The sequence below is a fragment of the Schistocerca nitens genome, chromosome 3 (assembly GCF_023898315.1).
Source record: "Schistocerca nitens isolate TAMUIC-IGC-003100 chromosome 3, iqSchNite1.1, whole genome shotgun sequence".
Lineage (NCBI taxonomy): Eukaryota > Metazoa > Arthropoda > Insecta > Orthoptera > Acrididae > Schistocerca > Schistocerca nitens.
Genome location: NC_064616.1, coordinates 295,891,586 through 295,911,690, shown reverse-complemented (window position 1 = coordinate 295,911,690; position 20,105 = coordinate 295,891,586). Strand labels below are relative to the sequence as shown.

Here is a 20,105-nt window from a genome sequence, read left to right as displayed (position 1 = left end):
CAATCTTTCAGCACTATGTGATTCAAGAATAACTGTACACTTCGTGGGTATAATGTATGCATCAAAATAATAGTAAAATGGTAAATAAAGTTTTGTCTGAGATTGCTTTATTCCCTAGTTGTGACATATAATGTCACATGTGATATGTCTTACATCACGGGCTGGTACAGGCTTTTGGCGTGTCGTCTTCGCCTGCAATCACTTTGAACATCTTCTGGGCTAATTGTACTGTACATAGTTGTTGAATTTCGGATCCCTTCGTGTTGTTTCTGAGAAGTATTAATTTTGTAATCTTTGTGTTCCACTTGTAACCCCTACTGTCTAGCATAGCTCTGAAATAAATAAATTTCGCCAAAAACTTTAAGATTTTACACTTATTTTGATAAATGCGTTGCACCCAAAAAGTGTGTACAGTTACTTCTGAATGACCAAGAATTAATTTTGTGTTGTTTGAGGTGCACTTGTAATCCCTACTCAACTGCATATCACAGAAATACAGCAATTTCAGACAACGTTATTTAACGTTTTACGCTTATTTTGATGCATACATTACACCCATGAAGTGTGCACAGTTACTTTTGAATCAATCTGTATATTAAAGTTAACAATATATGTCAAACGTGCACACCACTGCGACTGCGTGTATACCGTTCTTCAAGACCTAAACGTTCTTTTATCCACTCTGCTTATTGTATCGTACATCCATGATGGTTGTACAGGAGGGGAAACGCTGAAACATTTCTGATAAAATCCTATCACACTGTTACCCTAGCATCTCCGACGAAAAAGATCCTTATAAAAACTGAGTTACAAAAAGCACTTTTGTGAAATAGTGCCATTAATCACATATAGTTGCTAGGGTGAACCAATCTAGGCCAAAGGGGCATTTGTTTTAAGACTGAGACTGGTCACATGGTCACGTGAATCAACACGTAGCACATCATCTCACACTCCCCATGTCACAATCCTTATATGTAGGGTGAAGGGTCCAGTGCAGACAATATGGCTGCCTAAAATACTATGCTCCTATCAGATGTCTTCATTTCATTTACTGAGTATGTTGTACCACTGGGTAGAATATTGTATATTACGTTTAAAAAAATAAAATTTATAAATTCGCCTAGATGCACGTTCTAAATGTAGACCTTCGAAGAATATTGCGCTACGTAATAAGTAAAGATATACAAGCTACTAGGAAGAGGGACTGGATACTTCTCTTTAAAAAAATAAAAAAAACACTAATGGCAGTATTATTTTTGGAACATGACTCGCTAGTGTCTTTCTAGAAATGGAATGGAATGGCTCGATTAGCAAAGGCAGTTGGTAACGCTCGTGACCCATCATGATAGGTGTGCTGATGCGAGGACCAGGTGCAGACGTTCCATGTCATTCATCAAAGACCGGTGAGAAGCAGAAGTTATCTTGTTGTGTCCTGTTACAGGACAAAGCCTTCGTTTCCAGGCAGATTTCCCATAGTCAAACATATTCATAGATAGTTGAAGTGAAAATAAGGGGTTAGATATTTGTTTAATAAATCTACATCTACATGGATACTCTGCAAATCACATTTAAGTGCCTTGCCTTCAATAATGTCGAGCCCAAATCCTGTATCATTTCAGTGACATTCTCTCGCATATTTCGCGATAATACAAAACTTGCTGCCCTTCTTTGAACTTTTTCGATGTACTCCGTCAGTCCTTTCTGGTAAGGATCCCACACCGCGCAGCAGTATTCTAAAAGAGAACGGGTAAGCGTAGTTTAGGCAGTTTCCTTAATAGATCTGTTACATTTTCTAAGTGTCTTGCCAATAAAACGCAGTTTTCTGTGTGTTCCTAAGTTTATCGTAATTGTAATTCCTAGGTATTTAGCTGAATTTACAGGCTTTAGATTTTACTGATTTATCGTGTAACCGAAGTTCAACGAATTCCTTTTAGCAGTCATGTGGATGACCTCACACATTTCGTTATTTAGGGCCAACTGCCATTTTTCACATCATTCAGGTATTTTTCTAAATCGTTTTGCAATTTGTTTTGATCTTCTGATGACTTTATTAGTCGATCAACGACAGCGTCATCTGCAAACAACCTAAGACGGCTGCCCAAATTATATAGATACGGAACAGCAAAGGGCCAGAACATTACCTTGGGGAGCGGCAGAAATCACTTCTCTTTTACTCGATGACTTTCCGTCAATTATTACGAACTGTGACCTCTTTGACAGGAAATCACAAATCCAGTCACATAACTGAGACGATATTCCATAAGCACGCAATTTCACTACAAGCCGCTTGTGGTGGTACAGAGTCAAAAGCCTTCCGGAAATCCAGACATACGAGAATCGATCTGAAATCCCTTGTCAATAACACCCAACACTTCATGCGAGGAAAGAGCTAGTGGTGTTTCACAAGAACGATGTTTTCTAAACCCATGTTGACTGTGTGTCAATAACCCGTTTTCTTCGAGGTAATTCATAACGTTCGGACACAATATATATTCCAAAATCCTGCTGCACATCGACGTTGACGATATGGGCCTGTAATTATGCGGATTACTCTTACTACCTTTCTTGAATACTGATGTGACCTGCGCAACTTTCCAGTATTTGGTTAGAGATCTTTTGTCGAGCGTTTAGTATAATTCTGTTTATTATTTTTTCTATTTTGTCTCTGTTGCTAAAGTTGTAGAATGAGTGCAAATCCTCAAGCTTTCAAATATGAGTACGGCCATCCTATTTTAGATGTACACTTGCGCAGAATATGCTATTTTGAAACATATGGCTAAAGTGTTTGTCTGTAATACCGTAATGACAATGGCTCCATCAGCGAAGATTGTGAATAAAGCAAGACACACATTTTTGTGACTATCCTATGTTCTGGGACTTCTCTAATGATATTGTTATTCTCTGCTGAACATTTCACATAAAAAAGAACATTTTACTTCAAGCAGTACTTTTTTCACCAGTAATACATAATCCAGAATGAATAAAAATCTCATGTGTTTTCCACGAGAATGTAAATCAGCTATTTGCAAGTCAGTAGGGAGTAATGTATGATTTGGAGTAAATTTACCCAGTGGTGCTCTGTGGAAGGAAATGCCTGATGCATGCTGGCAATGGAAACAGCCATACATTTCCTTTTTCTCGAGAGTCTGAGTCTTTTTTGCAGAGTTACTCTTCATAGCTGTTTTTTCATATAACTAGTATGGGATCTTGTGGGCTGGTTCTGAGCCTACAACATAATGTTCCTACTTTTATTTTACATATATTGTTCACGGTTGTCTGCAATTACATGCTGTCATTTCAACAATTTTAAGGAAAGCTATATAAACTGATGCTTTATGTTTGCACTGTAATGTGCTGATATCCAACAAAGTAGGAAGTCACGTATTTGTCTGGCGTCGGTGATGCTGTGTTCCAAGATGACAGGACCCTAGTTCATATTGCTCGCATCGTCCATAACTGTCTTTGTGAACACATGGATGAATCCTTGCACCTCCCCTGCTAACCACAGTCGCCAGTGCTCAATATTATCGAGCCTTGGTGATCTACAGGGCTATTACAAATGATTGAAGCGATTTCATAATTTCACTGTAGCTCCATTCAGTGAGATATGGTCACGACACACTACAGATACGTAGAAAAACTCACAAAGTTTTGTTCGGCTGAAGCCGCACTTCAAGTTTCTGCCGCCAGAGCGCTCGAGAGCGCAGTGAGACAAAATGGCGACAGGAGCCGAGAAAGCGTATGTCGTGCTTGAAATGCACTCACATCAGTCAGTCATAACAGTGCAACGACACTTCAGGACGAAGTTCAACATAGATCCACCAACTGCTAACTCCATTCGGCGATGGTATGCGCAGTTTAAAGCTTCTGGATGCCTCTGTAAAAGGAAATCAACGGGTCGGCCTGCAGTGAGTGAAGAAACGGTTGAACGCGTGCGGGCAAGTTTCACGCGTAGCCTTCGGAAGTCGACGAATAAAGCAAGCAGGGAGCTAAACGTACCACAGCCGACGGTTTGGAAAATCTTACGGAAAAGGCTAAAGCAGAAGCCTTACCGTTTACAATTGCTACAAGCCCTGACACCTGATGACAAAGTCAAACGCTTTGAATTTTCGGCGCGGTTGCAACAGCTCATAGAACAGGATACGTTCAGTGCGAAACTTGTTTTCAGTGATGAAGCAACATTTTTTCTTAATGGTGAAGTGAACAGACACAATGTGCGAATCTGTGCGGTAGACAATCCTCACGCATTCGTGCAGCAAATTCGCAATTCACCAAAAGTTAACGTGTTTTGTGCAATTTCACGGTTTAAAGTTTACGTCCCCTTTTTCTTCTGCGAAAAAAACGTTACAGGACACGTGTATCTGGACATGCTGGAAAATTGGCCCATGCCACAACTGGAGACCGACAGCGCCGACTTCATCTTTCAACAGGATGGTGCTCCACCGCACTTCCATCATGATGTTCGGCATTTCTTACACAGGAAATTGGAAAACCGATGGATCGGTCGTGGTGGAGATCATGATCAGCAATTCATGTCATGGCCTCCACGCTCTCCCGACTTGACCCCATGCGATTTCTTTCTGTGGGGTTATGTGAAAGATTCAGTGTTTAAACCTCCTCTACCAAGAAACGTGCCAGAACTGCGAGCTCGCAACAACGATGCTTTCGAACTCATTGATGGGGAGATGCTGCGCTGAGTGTGGGAGGAATTTGATTATCGGCTTGATGTCTGCTGAATCACTAAAGGGGCACATATCGAACATTTGTGAATGCATAAAAAAACTTTTTGAGTTTTTGTATGTGTGTGCAAAGCATTGTGAAAATATCTCAAATAATAAAGTTATTGTAGAGCTGTGAAATCGCTTCAATCATTTGTAATAACCCTGTACTTTGGAGAGAAGGGTACGTGATTGCTGACCACTTCCATCACTGATTTTCCAAATATTTGCTACAGATATCCGCGTAGTATTTCTCTGTCATTTTGATATAAGGGGTGAACGAAAGTTTTCCGTTCGAAGGCCGTAAGTCCGGAATCGGTATGCCAATCAGGCAAAATCATCCTCACCATCGAGGCAATCATACCACTGACGCACCAGGTTGAAGATACCCGTTTGGTAAAACACCGTGTTGTGTTGTGTGGCGAAGTCTGTAACTGCCTGCTACACATCCTCGTTCGACAAGAATCGTCGACCGTTCAAGACCTTGGTTAAGGGACCGAAAGCGCATTAATAGCGTGGTAAGAGATCATGATTATACTGCGGGTGCTCAAGTGCCTCCTACTTCAGTTGGCGTAAATTCTGCCTTATGACATTTGTAATATGGGGACGTACTTTATCATTAACCAGCAGCAGTCCTTGTCACAGTTTTCCCAGGCATTTCGCCTTGATTGTACTGTCCAGTACCGTTCCCCAGTGGTGGAGACGTCAGGTGCCTTGGAAATCAATAAATAATGGACCCCAGTAATGAAAGAACAGGGTGAGCATCACCTTTCTAACAAATGGCTGGCTCTTGCACTTCTTGGGACGAGGAGACATTGGATGACACTGTTGTATCATGGACGCTTTCGACTCCGTTTCTCAGGGATTATACCAGCTTTCGTTGCCTGCAACAATGCGGTCATGGAAAGTGGTACCTTCAACACTGAAAAGTATCAAGTTCTTCAGACAAACAGCCATCTGGTTTCCTTTTTGTTCGGTATTCAACGCCCAGGGTATCCAGTGGTTACAAGCCTTATGGTATTCCTGCCAGATAATGTGTTGCATGCTACCAAAGCTAATGTCGAGATCCTTTGCTAGTGCAAGAATGGTTATATGCCGGTCTGCCCTAATCACATCATCAACCACGTGCTCCTTGTTGTCCGTAGTGGATGAGGCTGGCCCCCCAGATCGACCTCCATCTTGTGACCAGCACGGAACTTGGCGCACCATTCCAGTAACGGTTGCTTTTGACAGACATGCTGCTCCGGTGGATGATTATCAGTGTATGTCCTCAGGCAACCAAGAAAGGAATAACAGCACGTTGGCCCTGATTGGATGCATTTGAAAATAACGTCATCATGGTTCACGTCTCCGCATTAACTGCACACTCGTCAGAAAGACACGAAGGGCACACTAATCCCTTGCCTACATTTCGGGGCTTGTATACCTCAAATGGAGTTGCGCTACGTTGCATATTCGCTGCAGTAACGTCGTTAAACGCAAAATTTTTGATCGTCCCTTATACACTGACGAAAAAAAATCGCAACACCAAATAAAAATTAATGTAGAGTAATGAAATTTAGAGAATACATTTGTCTATGTAACATATTTAAGTGACTAAAATTGTAAAACCACAGGTTAATATAAGCGGGAGATAAGCTGTTGTAAATGCTAAATGCTGATACATTAATTACCGATGTAACCGCCAGAATATTGAATGCAAGAATGCAAACGTGCGTGCATTGTACAGGTGCCAGATATCAGTTTGGGGGATGGAGTTCCATGCCTGTTGCACTTGGTCGTTCAATACAGGGACGGTTAATGTTGTTTGTGGATGCCGCTGGAGTGGACGTCCGATAATGACTCATATGTGTTCGATTGGAGACAGATCTGGTGATCGAGAAGGCCAAGGCAACATGTCGACACTCTGCACAGCATATTGGGTGACAGAAACGGTATGCAGGCGAACATTATCCTGTCGGAAACCATTCCCTGGAATGCTGTTCATGAATGGCAGCACAAAAGGTCAAATCACCAGACTGACGTACAACCATGCGAATGCTTCTGTTGTGAAACGAAATCTCACCCCACACAATGAATCCAAGTGTAGGCCCATGTGTCTGGCACACAGACAGGTTGGTTGTACGCCCTCAACTGGCCTCCTTCTGACTAACGCACGGCCGTCACTGCCGCCAGAGCAGAACGAGCTATCATCATAAAACGCAACAGACCTCCACGCTGCCCTCCAATGAGCCCTCGTTCCACGCCACTGAAATTGTAATTGGCGGTCGATTGGGGTCAGTTGCGTCACTGCTACATTCTTAGACCACTAGTATGCGAATAAATTCTGCTGTATGTTTATATCATTACTAGTTCGAGCATCTTGTCAATAAGATATTACCTTTTCATGTTTCAATGTTGATAATTAGACTTATTGCGAAAGGTGTACATCAGCTACTGTTCTGTGCTCTGCCCAGTTGATGTTATTAATTGTTCACATTCTGCCTCTAGTTATAACTGCGGATTGATTTGAGGTAAGAAACCATGTATCTTTTATATCATCTAATTTCTGACACGCAATTTGACGTTTTTGATGTATACCAGATTTCTTCTTTACTTGCTTTATATTCTGCACTGTCATTGTCTATTTGAGATTCTCAGTTCGCTACCATTTTTTCCCCGTGGTACAATCCACAGGCAGTTTGTCTGACCATTTATCACACTGAGTAACAGCGTAGTGGGGAGCGCTTCTGCGATGACGTGTCTCATGCCGCAGTAAGATCGCATGGTCCTACTTATGATATCTTCTAAACTATCGGAGATGGTGACGACAAGTGGGGATTATTCTGAGTGGTTCGCTTGTGGTACGAAAAAATATGAATACAACAACGGGGATTATAGCTGATTTTGTACGGCCATCAAGACATCAATTTGCAGGCTGAGTGCCGGCCGGGTGGCCGAGCGGTTCTCGACGCTACAGTCTGGAACCGCGCGACCGCTACGGTCTCATGTTCGAATCCTGCCTCGGGCATGGGTGTGTGTGATGTCCTTAAGTTAGTTAGGTTTAAGTAGTTTAAAGTTCTAGCGGACTGATAACCTCAGAAGTTAAGTCCCATAGTGCTCAGAGCCATTTGAACCTTTCTCTCTCTCTCTCTCTTTTTTTTTTTTTTTTTTGCAGGCTGAGTGGTCGCTTGTTATATCATCGACCACACTACTTGCAGTAGCCAACATGTTGACTTATTACAATTCGGTAAAGGGGAAACATGTTTCTGTTTTTATTTTTTGTCAGTGAAATTAGTTTTTGGAGAATTATATCGAATATTTTTTTGTGTATGGCACCCAGTAAGTCTGTTTACAGTATACCGAGAATTTGTATCCACTTGATTTTAGAAATGGCTACAACTAGGAAGGATTTTTCAATAGGCTGCCTGTCTTCGAGGATAAGCACAGGCGAAGAAGACAAACCGAACATAAGAATCATAACTGAAGAAGGACATTTCCTTGGGCTCCAAAATATCCTTCAAGTAAAGTTTGTTGATTAGATTGTCTCAGGAGTCCAGGGGAGAAGATGAGGGTTAAATATAGATAGAGGGTGGTCCGTTGGGAGCGACCAGGCTAAGTACCTCACGAAATTAGCATCAAACGAAAAACGGCCCACCTCGTATGAGGAATGAATTTAAAATAAAATTAATAAATAAAAAACGCTTGCCGATTCTTTCCCAAGGTGGCTTCCATCGACTCCCCCTCTCAGCTCATGCCGTCTCTCCATCCATTTATCCCTCCTATCAACTCTGATCTTCACCTTCCCCCTCCCTTGCTCTATTCTTTTCCTGGGCTCCCTCTCCACACCTTCCATCCTGTTTTTCCCTGCCTACCCTCTCTCTGACTCGCTTCTCTCCCCTGAGTCCTTTTGCTCTCCCCTCCACTGCCTTTCCCGATCCTTCTCCCCCCCCCCACCCCCTGCATCTGCTACCGTGTCACCTCTATAGTGCTGTTTTAAATGAGTGTTCAGAGTTGTGCGTCCCCTGTGAGTGTTGCGAACAGCCATCATACTACAAACAGAAACCAGACTGTCGCCATGGTTTTTAATTGTGCCTGCCTATTTACCATGTGCTTTAATCAGTATCACTGACCGTTTGTTTTTGTATTTTCTTTGCATCTTTTTCTCCATGTTTCACGTTTTTAAAAGTCACCGTTTTATCGCCTGCTTTTATTGTTCTCATATCTCCTCATTCTGTTTTCAACTTTTCTGTAGGCTGCAGAGCGGCGTATTGTGCTGCTGACAGCCTGCCCCCCTCGGGGGTGGGTGGGGGGAATCGAAATCCAATAATGATTAAAAAAAAACACGCTTCTCCACCCCTCCTCAACTGCTTCCCTCCCACGTCCTTCCCTCCCTGGCCCTCTTCGGCGTGCCTCCCGCCCCCCTCCCTCCCTCCTTCCCTCCACTCCCTCGCTCCCTCATCTGCATGCCCTTGGCAGATCCTCTCTGTTTGCTCATCATCATAAGTGTACTACATCAGTGTTGTGTTTAGTGCTGTTCTCCTGTGCGTCAAGACTTATGGTTTTAATTGTGTGCTCGACTTCTACATAGTGTTATTGTCAGTAATTGTCATATGCTACGCCGTCCGTCGATACTTTTATGATCCAGTGTGTGATTTTGTTTGTGTGCACAAATTTTTTACGGTTTTTATCTGCATTTTAGAGTCGTCACCTTTTTGTCTGTTCTCTTCTGTACTGTTCCCCCTTTTTTATGTATATGTACACCATATTTTCTCCTTTCTGTTCTTTCAAAGGTCTTCCTTTGTATAATTAATTACTTTCAGCTGAAGAGCAGCACATATGCTGCTGCCATCCTGCCCAAGATGTGGCATTGATATACAATAAAGGAAAAAAAACGGCTTGTCCACGCTTCCAGTACTTAGACCACACACTCCCATCACTACACAGGACATCAGCCTCACACACTGCACTAAACGCAACACCGCTCCCAGCCACGACTGTGTTACCTACTGCCATCTCAAACACTGCCCTCCCTCCTTCCCTGCAGTCCTTGACACCCTCTACAATGTAATCCTTGCCACCGGCTTCTACCCCGACCTCCAAAAATCCTCCTGTGTCCTGCTGTTCCCTAAACCCAACAAATCCCCCTCTGATACCTCTTCCTATCGTCCCATCTGCCTCATCTCCGTGTTCAGTAAGGACTTCAAGAGCACCCTCTCCTGCCGTATTCACCGCCACCTTAACCAGCACCACCTCCTTACCCAGTGTGGCTTCCGGCCTTCCAGCCAATGACAAGCTACTTAACCTTACCAATCTTCTTTCCCTCCAACGTAACTCCCGTTGCTCCGCTGTCTTTGTCTCCCTTGACCTCCAGAACGCTTATGACCATGTCTGGCATCCCCGGCTCCTCTTCAAACTCCAGACCTATGCGCTCCCTATCAATTTCGTCCATCTCATTTCTTCCTTCCTATTCACTATCCATAATTCCAACTCCCGTACCTTCCCTCCTTCTGCCGGCATGCCCTAAGGCTCCTTTCCCCTCTTCTTTATCTCTTGTACACCGATGATATGCCCAAACCTTCCCCGCCTGTTTATCTCCTCCAATTTCTGATGACACCGCCTTCCTAGCCCTTTATCCTCCCCTTCAACTGTCCCAATGTACCCTTCAAACCCAGCTTGACCAGTTCCCCACTTGGAGCACCAGTGGTTCCTTTGTATCTACCCCTCCAAGACCCAGGCAATCATCACAGGCCACACCACCCATTCCTTCTGTCTCCATGATTTCCATCTAACCATTTATGGCCGTCCTATCCACCTCATTCCTAACCTCAAATAACTTGGCCTCACCCTCGACCGCCACCTCACCTGGACTTCCCATTGCCTTACAATCCAACACAAAGCCCACAACAGACTCTGCCTCCTGAAACTCTTGTCCACCCAGACATGGGGACTGCATCCATCCACCATCATTCACACCTACAAATCCTTGACCTGCCCCATCCTTTGTTATGCCAGTATTGTTTGGATTTCCGCCCCTCCCAGGCTCCAAAACGCCCTCCAAATCCTCGAGCACCATGCACTCTGCCTTATCTCCATATCTGCCTTCCATCCACCATGAGCATCCTCTACAACCTCATCCCTTTCCCCCACCTTCCCCTTTACCTTGAACACATCCGCACCCTGTATATTGCCCGCCAACTCGACTGCCCCCACCTCCTGGTGTCCCTCTTCCTCTCCACCCCCAGTCTGTTGCCTTGCCTTTACCATTGTGACCCGCCCTCTCTCCATCTCCACACCCTCCACCTCCTTTCCTAACACAACTCCCAGATGATGAATTTCGGCCTGATGACTACCCCTCCTACTAATCACCAACTGTTTTTTTTAACTTTATGTAGACTTTTGTAACTGTCCCCCCATAAACGACTACGTGGCAGTGTATATTTTCCCTCCACTGTCTCCCCTTATTCTGTTTTTATGTCCTTCTTTTTATCGCCTTTATATGTATAATTTTCTCCTTTTTTCAGCTGTCACATCTCTCAGCTGAAGAGCGGCAGTTTGTGCCCCCGCCGGCAGGGGAATGAAATCACAATAAAGGAAAAAAAAAAACGCTTGACCACACATCTCGAGGGTTGGATCCCTCACTTCAAAGTCGACAGATTACACAGCCTGGGCCACCCTCAGGGTACAATCCACAGTTTTGAAGCGCCTCTTGCTGTTGCTGTCCATCTGTCTGCCTGCCTGCCTAACTGCTGGCCAGCTGGACAGCTATTGTCGTCCATCCACCATCACTGCTGTCCATCTATCAGCCACCACCACCCGGTGCTTGCTACTGCCTGCCACTGTTGCTTTTCATCTATCCATCTGCCTGCCTGTCTGTTTGCCACTGACCGAGTATCCTGGGCCACCCTCTTTTGAGATCGTTGTCCAGCCAGTGCCCAGTTGGATTCGCCACGCTGAAGGCTCCCCTGCCGCCGCCTTTTTTCGTTCTTGCCACCGTTGTCATCACCACTGTCACTGTCTTCAGCCCCCACTCGCACACCACCACCATCCTCACACCACCACCTCCATCACTTTCACCTCCTCCTCAGCTGCTCTAACCACCATCACATGGAGCTCATCTGCTGCCCCCATCCCTGTCCTCCCTTCCCTCCCTGTCCATCCCACTCCTGCGCTGTTTTTGGCTGTTACTTCCCCTGACTCTCACTCACCGTCAGCTGTCACCCCATCGCCATCTTCAGACTTCTCACCATTCACTGCACCATCTACAGGCTCCCAGCTGGCAAAGATTTCCACCCGCATTGCCTCAGTCTCTGTGTCACTCACGCCCCCACCCCCTGCATCACCCACTCCTCAGGGAGGACCTCCCTCCCAACACCTCCCCCTCCAACCCATCCCTCAGCCCCCCTCCTCCCTGCCCTGTCCAAGAAACCTGCTAAACTCTCTGATGTTGACCCTGCCCCCACCATCTCCACAAAGAAAGCCCCTGATCCCTCTGACCCACCCACCAATACCCCATGGTGCATGGCGGGGGGTTGCTGTCAGCCACCTCAAGCACATCCCTGTTTGGCCCCAACCTCTCGTCAACAATCCTGCTGAGCATTCTCACCCTCAGCATCTTCTTCCTCACCCTTACCATCAAATGTGCCACCACCTATATCTGCCCTCATACCCCCATCCCATATGATTTCCTGGCCTACATGCCCACACCTTCTCCACCTATGTGATTGCTGCAGACCTCAATATCCACAGCCATGCTCCTGCCGAACTCCAGCTGTGGCATCAGTTTATCACCACCTTCTAGGGTGATCTGGTTTCCCTACCCCACACATCCCACCCAAATCCAACACCACTCTCGACGTCATCCTAGCCTCTCCCAACCTCCTTGGGCGCATCAACACAGATGTCCTTGACCTAACTGGCAGTGACCATGCACCCATCCTCCTCACTATCTCTGATGGGCCATTCTCACCCTGTTCCTCGCCATGACCTTCCTCCTAAACTTGTCCACGACTACTCCCGCACTAACTGGGATGCCTACTGGGACTCCATACACACCCAGGTAGAATGCCATGACCTTCCCCTCCAATCTCCCACCTCCTGAACCGCTGCCTTCCTCCACAAGATCTTGTCTGATACTGTCGCCACCCATATCCTTAGCAAAGACATCCATCCTCACTACCCAGCTCAGCTCTGCCCCCACAGGCCATCCCTCTCCTTCATGAATCCCGTAGCCTCTACGGATCATTCTTCTGCACTCGTGACCAGGACACACTCACCCACCACTGGCAATTACGATGACACATTCACAACATTCTTACTGTGAAGAAACGCTGTGCCTGGCGACAGACATGCACACAACTCAACGCCACACTCCCAATACACTCTTCCAAGTATTGGTCTGCTCTCCATCACCTTACTTGGAACCACCCTACCCTGCAGTACCCTCTCCTCCTTGATGAATATACCTTTCCTGACCTCAGTAAGGCCAACCACTTTGCCTACCACCCATCCAATGTCTTTTCCATTCCAGATGATCCCCAATTTGATTATTCTCTCTGCCCTGACATCATCGAACCTACGGATACCTCCACTCCTCCCCTTGCTCCTAGTTTCCAGTGCTTGGGGCACTTACCACCATCAGGACTAAACACTCCCATCACTACACAGGACATCGGCCTCATATTCTGCACTAAACGCAACACTACTCCCGGCCACGACCGCGAACCCTACTGCCATCTCAAACACTGCCCTCCCTCCTTCCTTGCAGTCCTTGCCGCCCTCTACATTGTAATCATTGGCACTGGCTTCTACCCTGACCTGCAGAAAACCTGCCATATCCTGATGTTCTCCAAACCTAACAAGCCTCCATCTGATGCCTCTTATTGCTCTATTATGTCTCACCTCGGTGTTCGACAAGCTCTTGGAATCCATCCTTACCCAGTGTATCCATCACCACCTCCACCAACACCACCTCCTCCCCAACACCCAATGTGGCTTTCGACCTTCCTTCTCTGCCAATGGCCAACTCCTGCAACTCACTCATTTCCTCTCCCTCCAGGTTAACTCCTGTCTCCGTCATTTTTGTCTCCCTAGACCTCGAAAAGGCCTGCGACCATGTATGGCATTCCGGTCTCCTGTTTAAACTCCAGACCTATGCTCTTCCTTTCAACTATGTCCATCTGATTTCCTCCTTCCTCTCCTGCCACCCCTCCTACGCCACCATCCGTAACGCCAATTTCCACACTTTCTGCCCCTGCACAGGTGTGCCCCAGGGCCCTGTCCTCTCCCCTCTCCTCCCTCCTGTACACAGCATATATGCACCTACTGGTCCACCTCCTGCAGTTGACACCATCTTCCTTGTCCTCACTCCTACATCTACCCAATGCCTTCTCCAGAATTACCTAGTTCTTTTTGCCACATGGTGTAAGCAGTGACTCCTCAAAATCAATCCTTCCAAGACCCAGGCAATCATCATAGGTCGTACTACCCTTCCAGGTCCTTGATTTTTCCCTTACCATCTGCACTCGTCCTGTCCGCCTCTGTCCTATCCTCACCTACCTTGGACTCACCATTGACTGTCACCTCACCTAGACTACTCATCTCCACTCTATCTAATCCAAAGCCCACAACTGCCTCTGTCTGCTTAAACTCCTCTCTGGCTGGACATGGGGGTTGAACCCCTCTACCATCCTCCACACCTACAAATCTTTAATCTGTCGCATCCTCTGTTATGCCAGTCCCACCTGGATATCCGCCCCCCCTCCCCCCAAATTTTATAAGTCCATCCAGATCCTGAAGTGCCATGCACTCTCCCATCCCCCACGTGGATCCTCTATGACCTGATTCCTTTCCCCCAACTGCTCCTGTTCCTCAGACATGTCAATGTCCTCTACACCTCCCTCCAACTTGATCCCCCTCATCCTCTGGTTGCTCCTCTCCTCTCCAACTCCCACCCGCTGCCACGCGTTCACTGAGCCCGCATCTCGTGATCGTGCGGTAGCGTTCTCGCTTCCCACGCCCGGGTTCCCGGGTTCGATTCCCGGCGGGGTCAGGGATTTTCTCTGCCTCGTGATGGCTGGGTGTTGTGTGATGTCCTTAGGTTAGTTAGGTTTAAGTAGTTCTAAGTTCTAGGGGACTGATGACCATCGATGTTAAGTCCCATAGTGCTCAGAGCCGAGCGTTCACTGATGTATCCCCCCCCTACCCTCCAGCTCTACACCCTTCATCTCATTTCTCGAGAGATGGCTTCCACCAACTCCCAGATGATGCCCTCTCTCCCTCCATTCATCCCTTCTATCAACTGTGATCCTCACCTGCCCCTCACTTTCTCTGTCCTTTTTCCGGGCTCTCTCTCTCCCCTTCCATCCTGTTTTTTCCCTGCCTACCCTCTCTCTGCCTCCTTTCTCTCCCCTGAGTCCTTTTTGCTCTCCCCTCCACTGCCTTTCCCACTCCTTCTCGCATCTGCTCAACCCCCTTCTTTTCTATGTCCCCTCCCTCCATTGGCTCCCCCCTTTTTCCCTTCATCAGTCCGGGTCCACCCCCCCCCCCCTCCCCATCTGCCTCCGTGTCACCTCTACAGTGCTGTTTTAAGTGAGTGTTCAATGTTGTGCGTCCCCTGTCAGTGTTGCGAACAGCCACCATACTGTCGCTAGTTGTGTTTTTGTCTCGTGCGAACAGTAACCAAACTGTCACCGTGTTTTTTAATTGTGCATGTCTCCTTCCTGTGTGTCTTCATCCGCATCGTCAACGCCGTGTTTTTGTATTTTAAGTTCGGCAACTTTCCACCATTTTGCTGTTATTAACGAAGTTGCCGTTTTATCTCCTTTTTATATTGTTTATTCTTTCACCATTGTTTGTTTAACTTTTCTAGCGGCTGTAGAGCGACGTATTGGGCTGCTGTCAGCCCGCCCCTCCCCAGGTGGCAATAAAGAAGAAAAAAAAAACTTCGAAGTCCTCAGTAAATTTAAAATGAGAGAGCTGATGCAGTTTCGAGTTTCGCTTCACTTCTCTTAAAGTGCTCCCGGTCCCTCATTCAGTATCTACTGTATCCCATCTTTTTTTGCGAAATCTCAGTTTCCCAATTTGGTCGTGAAAGGTATTCTACGTTTCACTTTGGAGACTGGCTAAATTCTTTATATTATTGCTTTGCATCAAGCAGTTAAGTAGTACGGAATACATAAACTGCTGAAGAAATAGATTATCATCAAACTTTTAACTACATTATACCAATGTACAGGACAGAGTACACAGTTTTATCCATCAAAGAAATAGCTAATCATCAAGGGTCACTAAAATATTGTGAACATGATCTATCGCTCACAAATACTGTAAGTGGTTAACTCTTGTGGATCTGGCATACGTATAAAGTCGTGCTGTCCGTATACCGTGCTAAGCATAGCTTTGTTGAGGCTGTACTGCTCGCCAGATGCTGAAACTTGTGCTGAGAGATGGCATTCCGGCCACTATGAAATACTTATTATCTGATTTAAAAAAAAAAAACTATTACGTGAAAAAATACAGTGTGGTATCTACGCTCGATAAATAGTTGAATTTCTTTTTGTTCTTCGTCTTAGTTACCGCGCTGTATCAAAGTAAGTAAAACGTTGCACTCTACTTTAAATAAAGAATGTGCAGAGATAAAAACCGATTGCGTGAACTTTATGAATGGTTGACTTTAGCTGATACATTGCAGTGTAGAAATGCAGATATTTTTATGTATGACTGAGTGCAGGGCGACATCTCATTTCATTTTCGAGTTATTGATATATCCAGCGGACGGTCACAGACAGCGTGCCCAGTTCTGTCCATGAGGACTTGCCAGCTGCTATGGAATACTTATGATCCGATGTTAAGAAACTATTCGGTGAAAAAATTTGATTTTTTGCACATCTTACAGTCCTGGCTCGATAAAGGACTGATTTTGTTTTTCTTATACGTCGTACTTACTGCGCTGTATCAGATGAAGTAAAATATTGCACGATATTTTAAAGCTTTGCAGAAGTTAAAACGGATTGCGGAAACTTTTCGTATGGTTGAACTTAGCTCAGTCATTGCCGTAAATGAAATATACGTAAAATATCGAAATTTTATTTAAAATTGAGAGCAGAACGGTATCTCATTTCTCCTTCGAGTTCTTGATTTTTATATCGGACGGACGTTCCTACAGAACGAGCCCATTTCTATTCCTGCGAATCGGGAAATATATGGTCACAACAATCGTCGTATTTCACAAACCGTTCAAGATATCGACATTAAGTGTTCTCTCTCTCTCGCTTTCTTTTTTGCACGCAAAGAGTCACATTTGTTGTGAAATGAATATGACATTGTAGGAAAACCCTAGCGACGTGCGTAAACATGTCTACAGCACCTGAGGAATGCCGGTGCAGGACGTCTATACACTCCCACATCAGCGATAGGGTTAACGAGGAAACGCTGCATCTAGCAGCCGCAGTAGTGCTCGCTAGTGGATATGCTGCATGTTGGGAGTTTGGGCCTACCTGCGTAGGCAGCAGCTCGGCAGCGTACTGCGTGGCGGCATTGTAGGCGACGTTGATGGCGAGGCGCGACAGTAGCGCCAGCGCGAGCGCAGCGGCGGGCCCCGGCTTAACGTCTGGCAGCGCCACGGCAGCGGCGCACAGCGACAGCGCGCCCGCCGACAGCGCCTTGCGGCCCACACGATCCTGTCAGCAGTTCAAGATGCACGGTCGCCTTTGTCTTTCTATTTGCTAACAAATTAATGGGCTGTGCAAAATTTTTGTTTAGCCAAACAACTGCAAGGGGATCTTTGTTGACCCCACAGTTCTCAAATTTTCACTGGGCAATTAATACGTTCAGACTTTTTTTTGTTTTTTTTTTGTTTTGTTTTTTGTTTTTACAGTGAGTTGCACAAACTGATAACGGAGGTCTGAAAAGGTATTAGGAGGTAACCCATGACTTTTGTCACCACAGTTATTCCTTCCAATACTATCTGGTATCAATCATCCACGAATATTCGATTTTCATTTCGTTTTTGTGGTGTGCGTACTGTAAGACCTTCGGTACACACACCATCAGATTATTTGACTGGTCGCTCTAACGAAGTAGGCGAGTGTCAGCAATATGTCTCGTGGTCTTATTGGGGCGTGTTTATCTTCTGCCGTTAGGTCAGACGATAGAAATGCCACTTGCACGCTTAGAGTAGCAGATTGACGGTGACCAACTTTAAACAGAACTTGATTAATTTTCACACACATTTATTAAAATAATAATAAACATAGACATTACGTAACTTGATTCTGGATGCTGTTTACAATTGACAATCTGAAGTTCCTTTGGTCTTGATACATTAATCTTATTCTCACATATCTCTGATACTTGACAAAGTGACTATACATTTCTCTTCATGCCTATGTACAGGAATATTATAATCTTATTAGGGGCAGCCCGCATCTCGTGGTCGTGCGGTAGCGTTCTCGCTTCCCACGCCCGGGTTCCCGGGTTCGATTCCCGGCGGGGTCAGGGATTTTCTCTGCCTCGTGATGGCTGGGTGTTGTGTGCTGTCCTTAGGTTAGTTAGGTTTAAGTAGTTCTAAGTTCTAGGGGACTTATGACCACAGCAGTTGAGTCCCATAGTGCTCAGAGCCATTTATTAGGGGCAGACTTAAACTTGACTATTGACTGGTACAGACAAATGTAGAACTCGTACAGACTGATGCAGACTGACTAATCGGAGGTCTGAATTCTTATGTTTGTTCCATTGCAAACATACGGATTTCCTACCACAAGCATAACACTGAGCTTGTCAGGAGGTGCAGTGTGGTGAGCGTACTGTAAGACCTTCGGTACACACACCATCAGATTATTTGACTTGTCGCTCTTACGAAGTAGGTGAGTGTCAGCAATATGTCTCGTGGTCTTATTGTGGCGTGTTTATCTTCTGCCGTTAGATGATAGAAATACCACTTGCACGCTTAGAGTAGCAAATTGACGGTGACCAACTTTAAACACATTTATTAAAATAATAACAACATAAAATTACTTAACTTGATTCTGGATGCTATTTACAACTCACAATCTGAAGTTCCTTTGGTCTTGGTACGTTAATCTTATTCTCACATATCTTTGATACTTGACAAAAGTGTCTATACATTTCTCTTCATGGCTATGTACAGGAATATGATAAGCTTATTAGGCGGAGGCTGAAACTTGACTACAGACTACTGCAGACTAATGCAGACTGATGCAGACAGACTAATCGGAGGCCTGTACACTCGTTATAATACCTCCCGCGTTCAGGTATCACTGCGCGTGTACACTCGTTATAATACCTCGCGCGTTCAGGTATCACTGCGCGAGTGTGATCCGTGAGGAGAAAAGGTTCTACGTTAGCAGCAATCTCATTGGCTGCATTACATATTAATACGCGGATCGGCGGAAGCAGAATTTGGTCCGTCTCTAAGACAGCGCCATCTCGTCGTGAGGAGACGGACAAGCGCTGCGCCTGCGCTGTTGTGCTTAGCGGGCCGCGCTCTAGTGGGAAAGTTGTGTACGCGCGGACTACGAGGAATTATGTACACAACAGTTTTACACACATAAGTCTACATCTACATCTATATCCATACTCCGCAAGCCACCTGACTGTGTGTGGCGGAGGGTACTTTGAGTACCTCTGTCGGTTCTCCCTTCTATTCCAGTCTTGTATTGTTTGTGGAAAGAAAGGTTGTCGGTATGCCTCTGTGTGGGCTCTAATCTCTCTGATTTTATCCTCATGGTCTGTTCGTGAGATATATGTAGGCGGGAGCAATATACTGCTTGACTCCTCGGTGAAGGTATGTTCTCGAAACTTTAACAAAAGCCCGTACCGAGCTACTGAGCGTTTCTCCTGCAGAGCCTTCCACTGGAGTTTATCTATCATCTCCGTAACGCTTTCGCGATTACTAAATGATCCTGTATCGAAGCGCGCTGCTCTCCGTTGGATCTTCTCTATCTCTTCTATCAACCCTTTCTGGTACGGATCCCACACTGCTGAGCAGTATTCAAGCAGTGGGCGAACAAGCGTACTGTAACCTACTTCCTTTGTTTTCGGATTGCATTTCCTTAGGATTCTTCCAATGAATCTCAGTCTGGCATCTGCTTTACCGACGATCAACTTTATATGATCAGTCCATTTTAAATCACTCCTAATGCCTACTCCCAGATAATTTATGGAATTAACTGCTTCCAGTTGCTGACCTGCTATATTGTAGCTGAATGATAAGGGATCTTCTTTCTATGTATTCGCAGCACATTACACTTGTCTACATTCAGATTCAATTACCATTCCCTGCACCATGCGTCAATTCGCTGCAGATCATCCTGCATTTCAGTACAATTTTCCATTGTTACAACCTCTAGATATACCACAGCATCATCCGCAAAAAGCCTCAGTGAA

General features: G+C 45.5%; 1 protein-coding gene across 1 annotated transcript in view; it reads right to left on the bottom strand.

Moving 5' to 3' along the window:
- Positions 1-314: 314 nt before the first annotated feature.
- LOC126249195 (organic cation transporter protein-like) overlaps positions 315-20,105 on the bottom strand; it is a 152,648-nt gene continuing 132,857 nt past the window's right edge. Inside the window, exons 6-7 of the mRNA XM_049950849.1 lie at positions 17,195-17,377; positions 315-332 (exon numbers count right to left, since the gene is read on the bottom strand). Coding sequence (XP_049806806.1) covers positions 315-332; positions 17,195-17,377 — 201 coding nt within the window. The remainder of the gene's footprint in view (positions 333-17,194; positions 17,378-20,105) is intronic.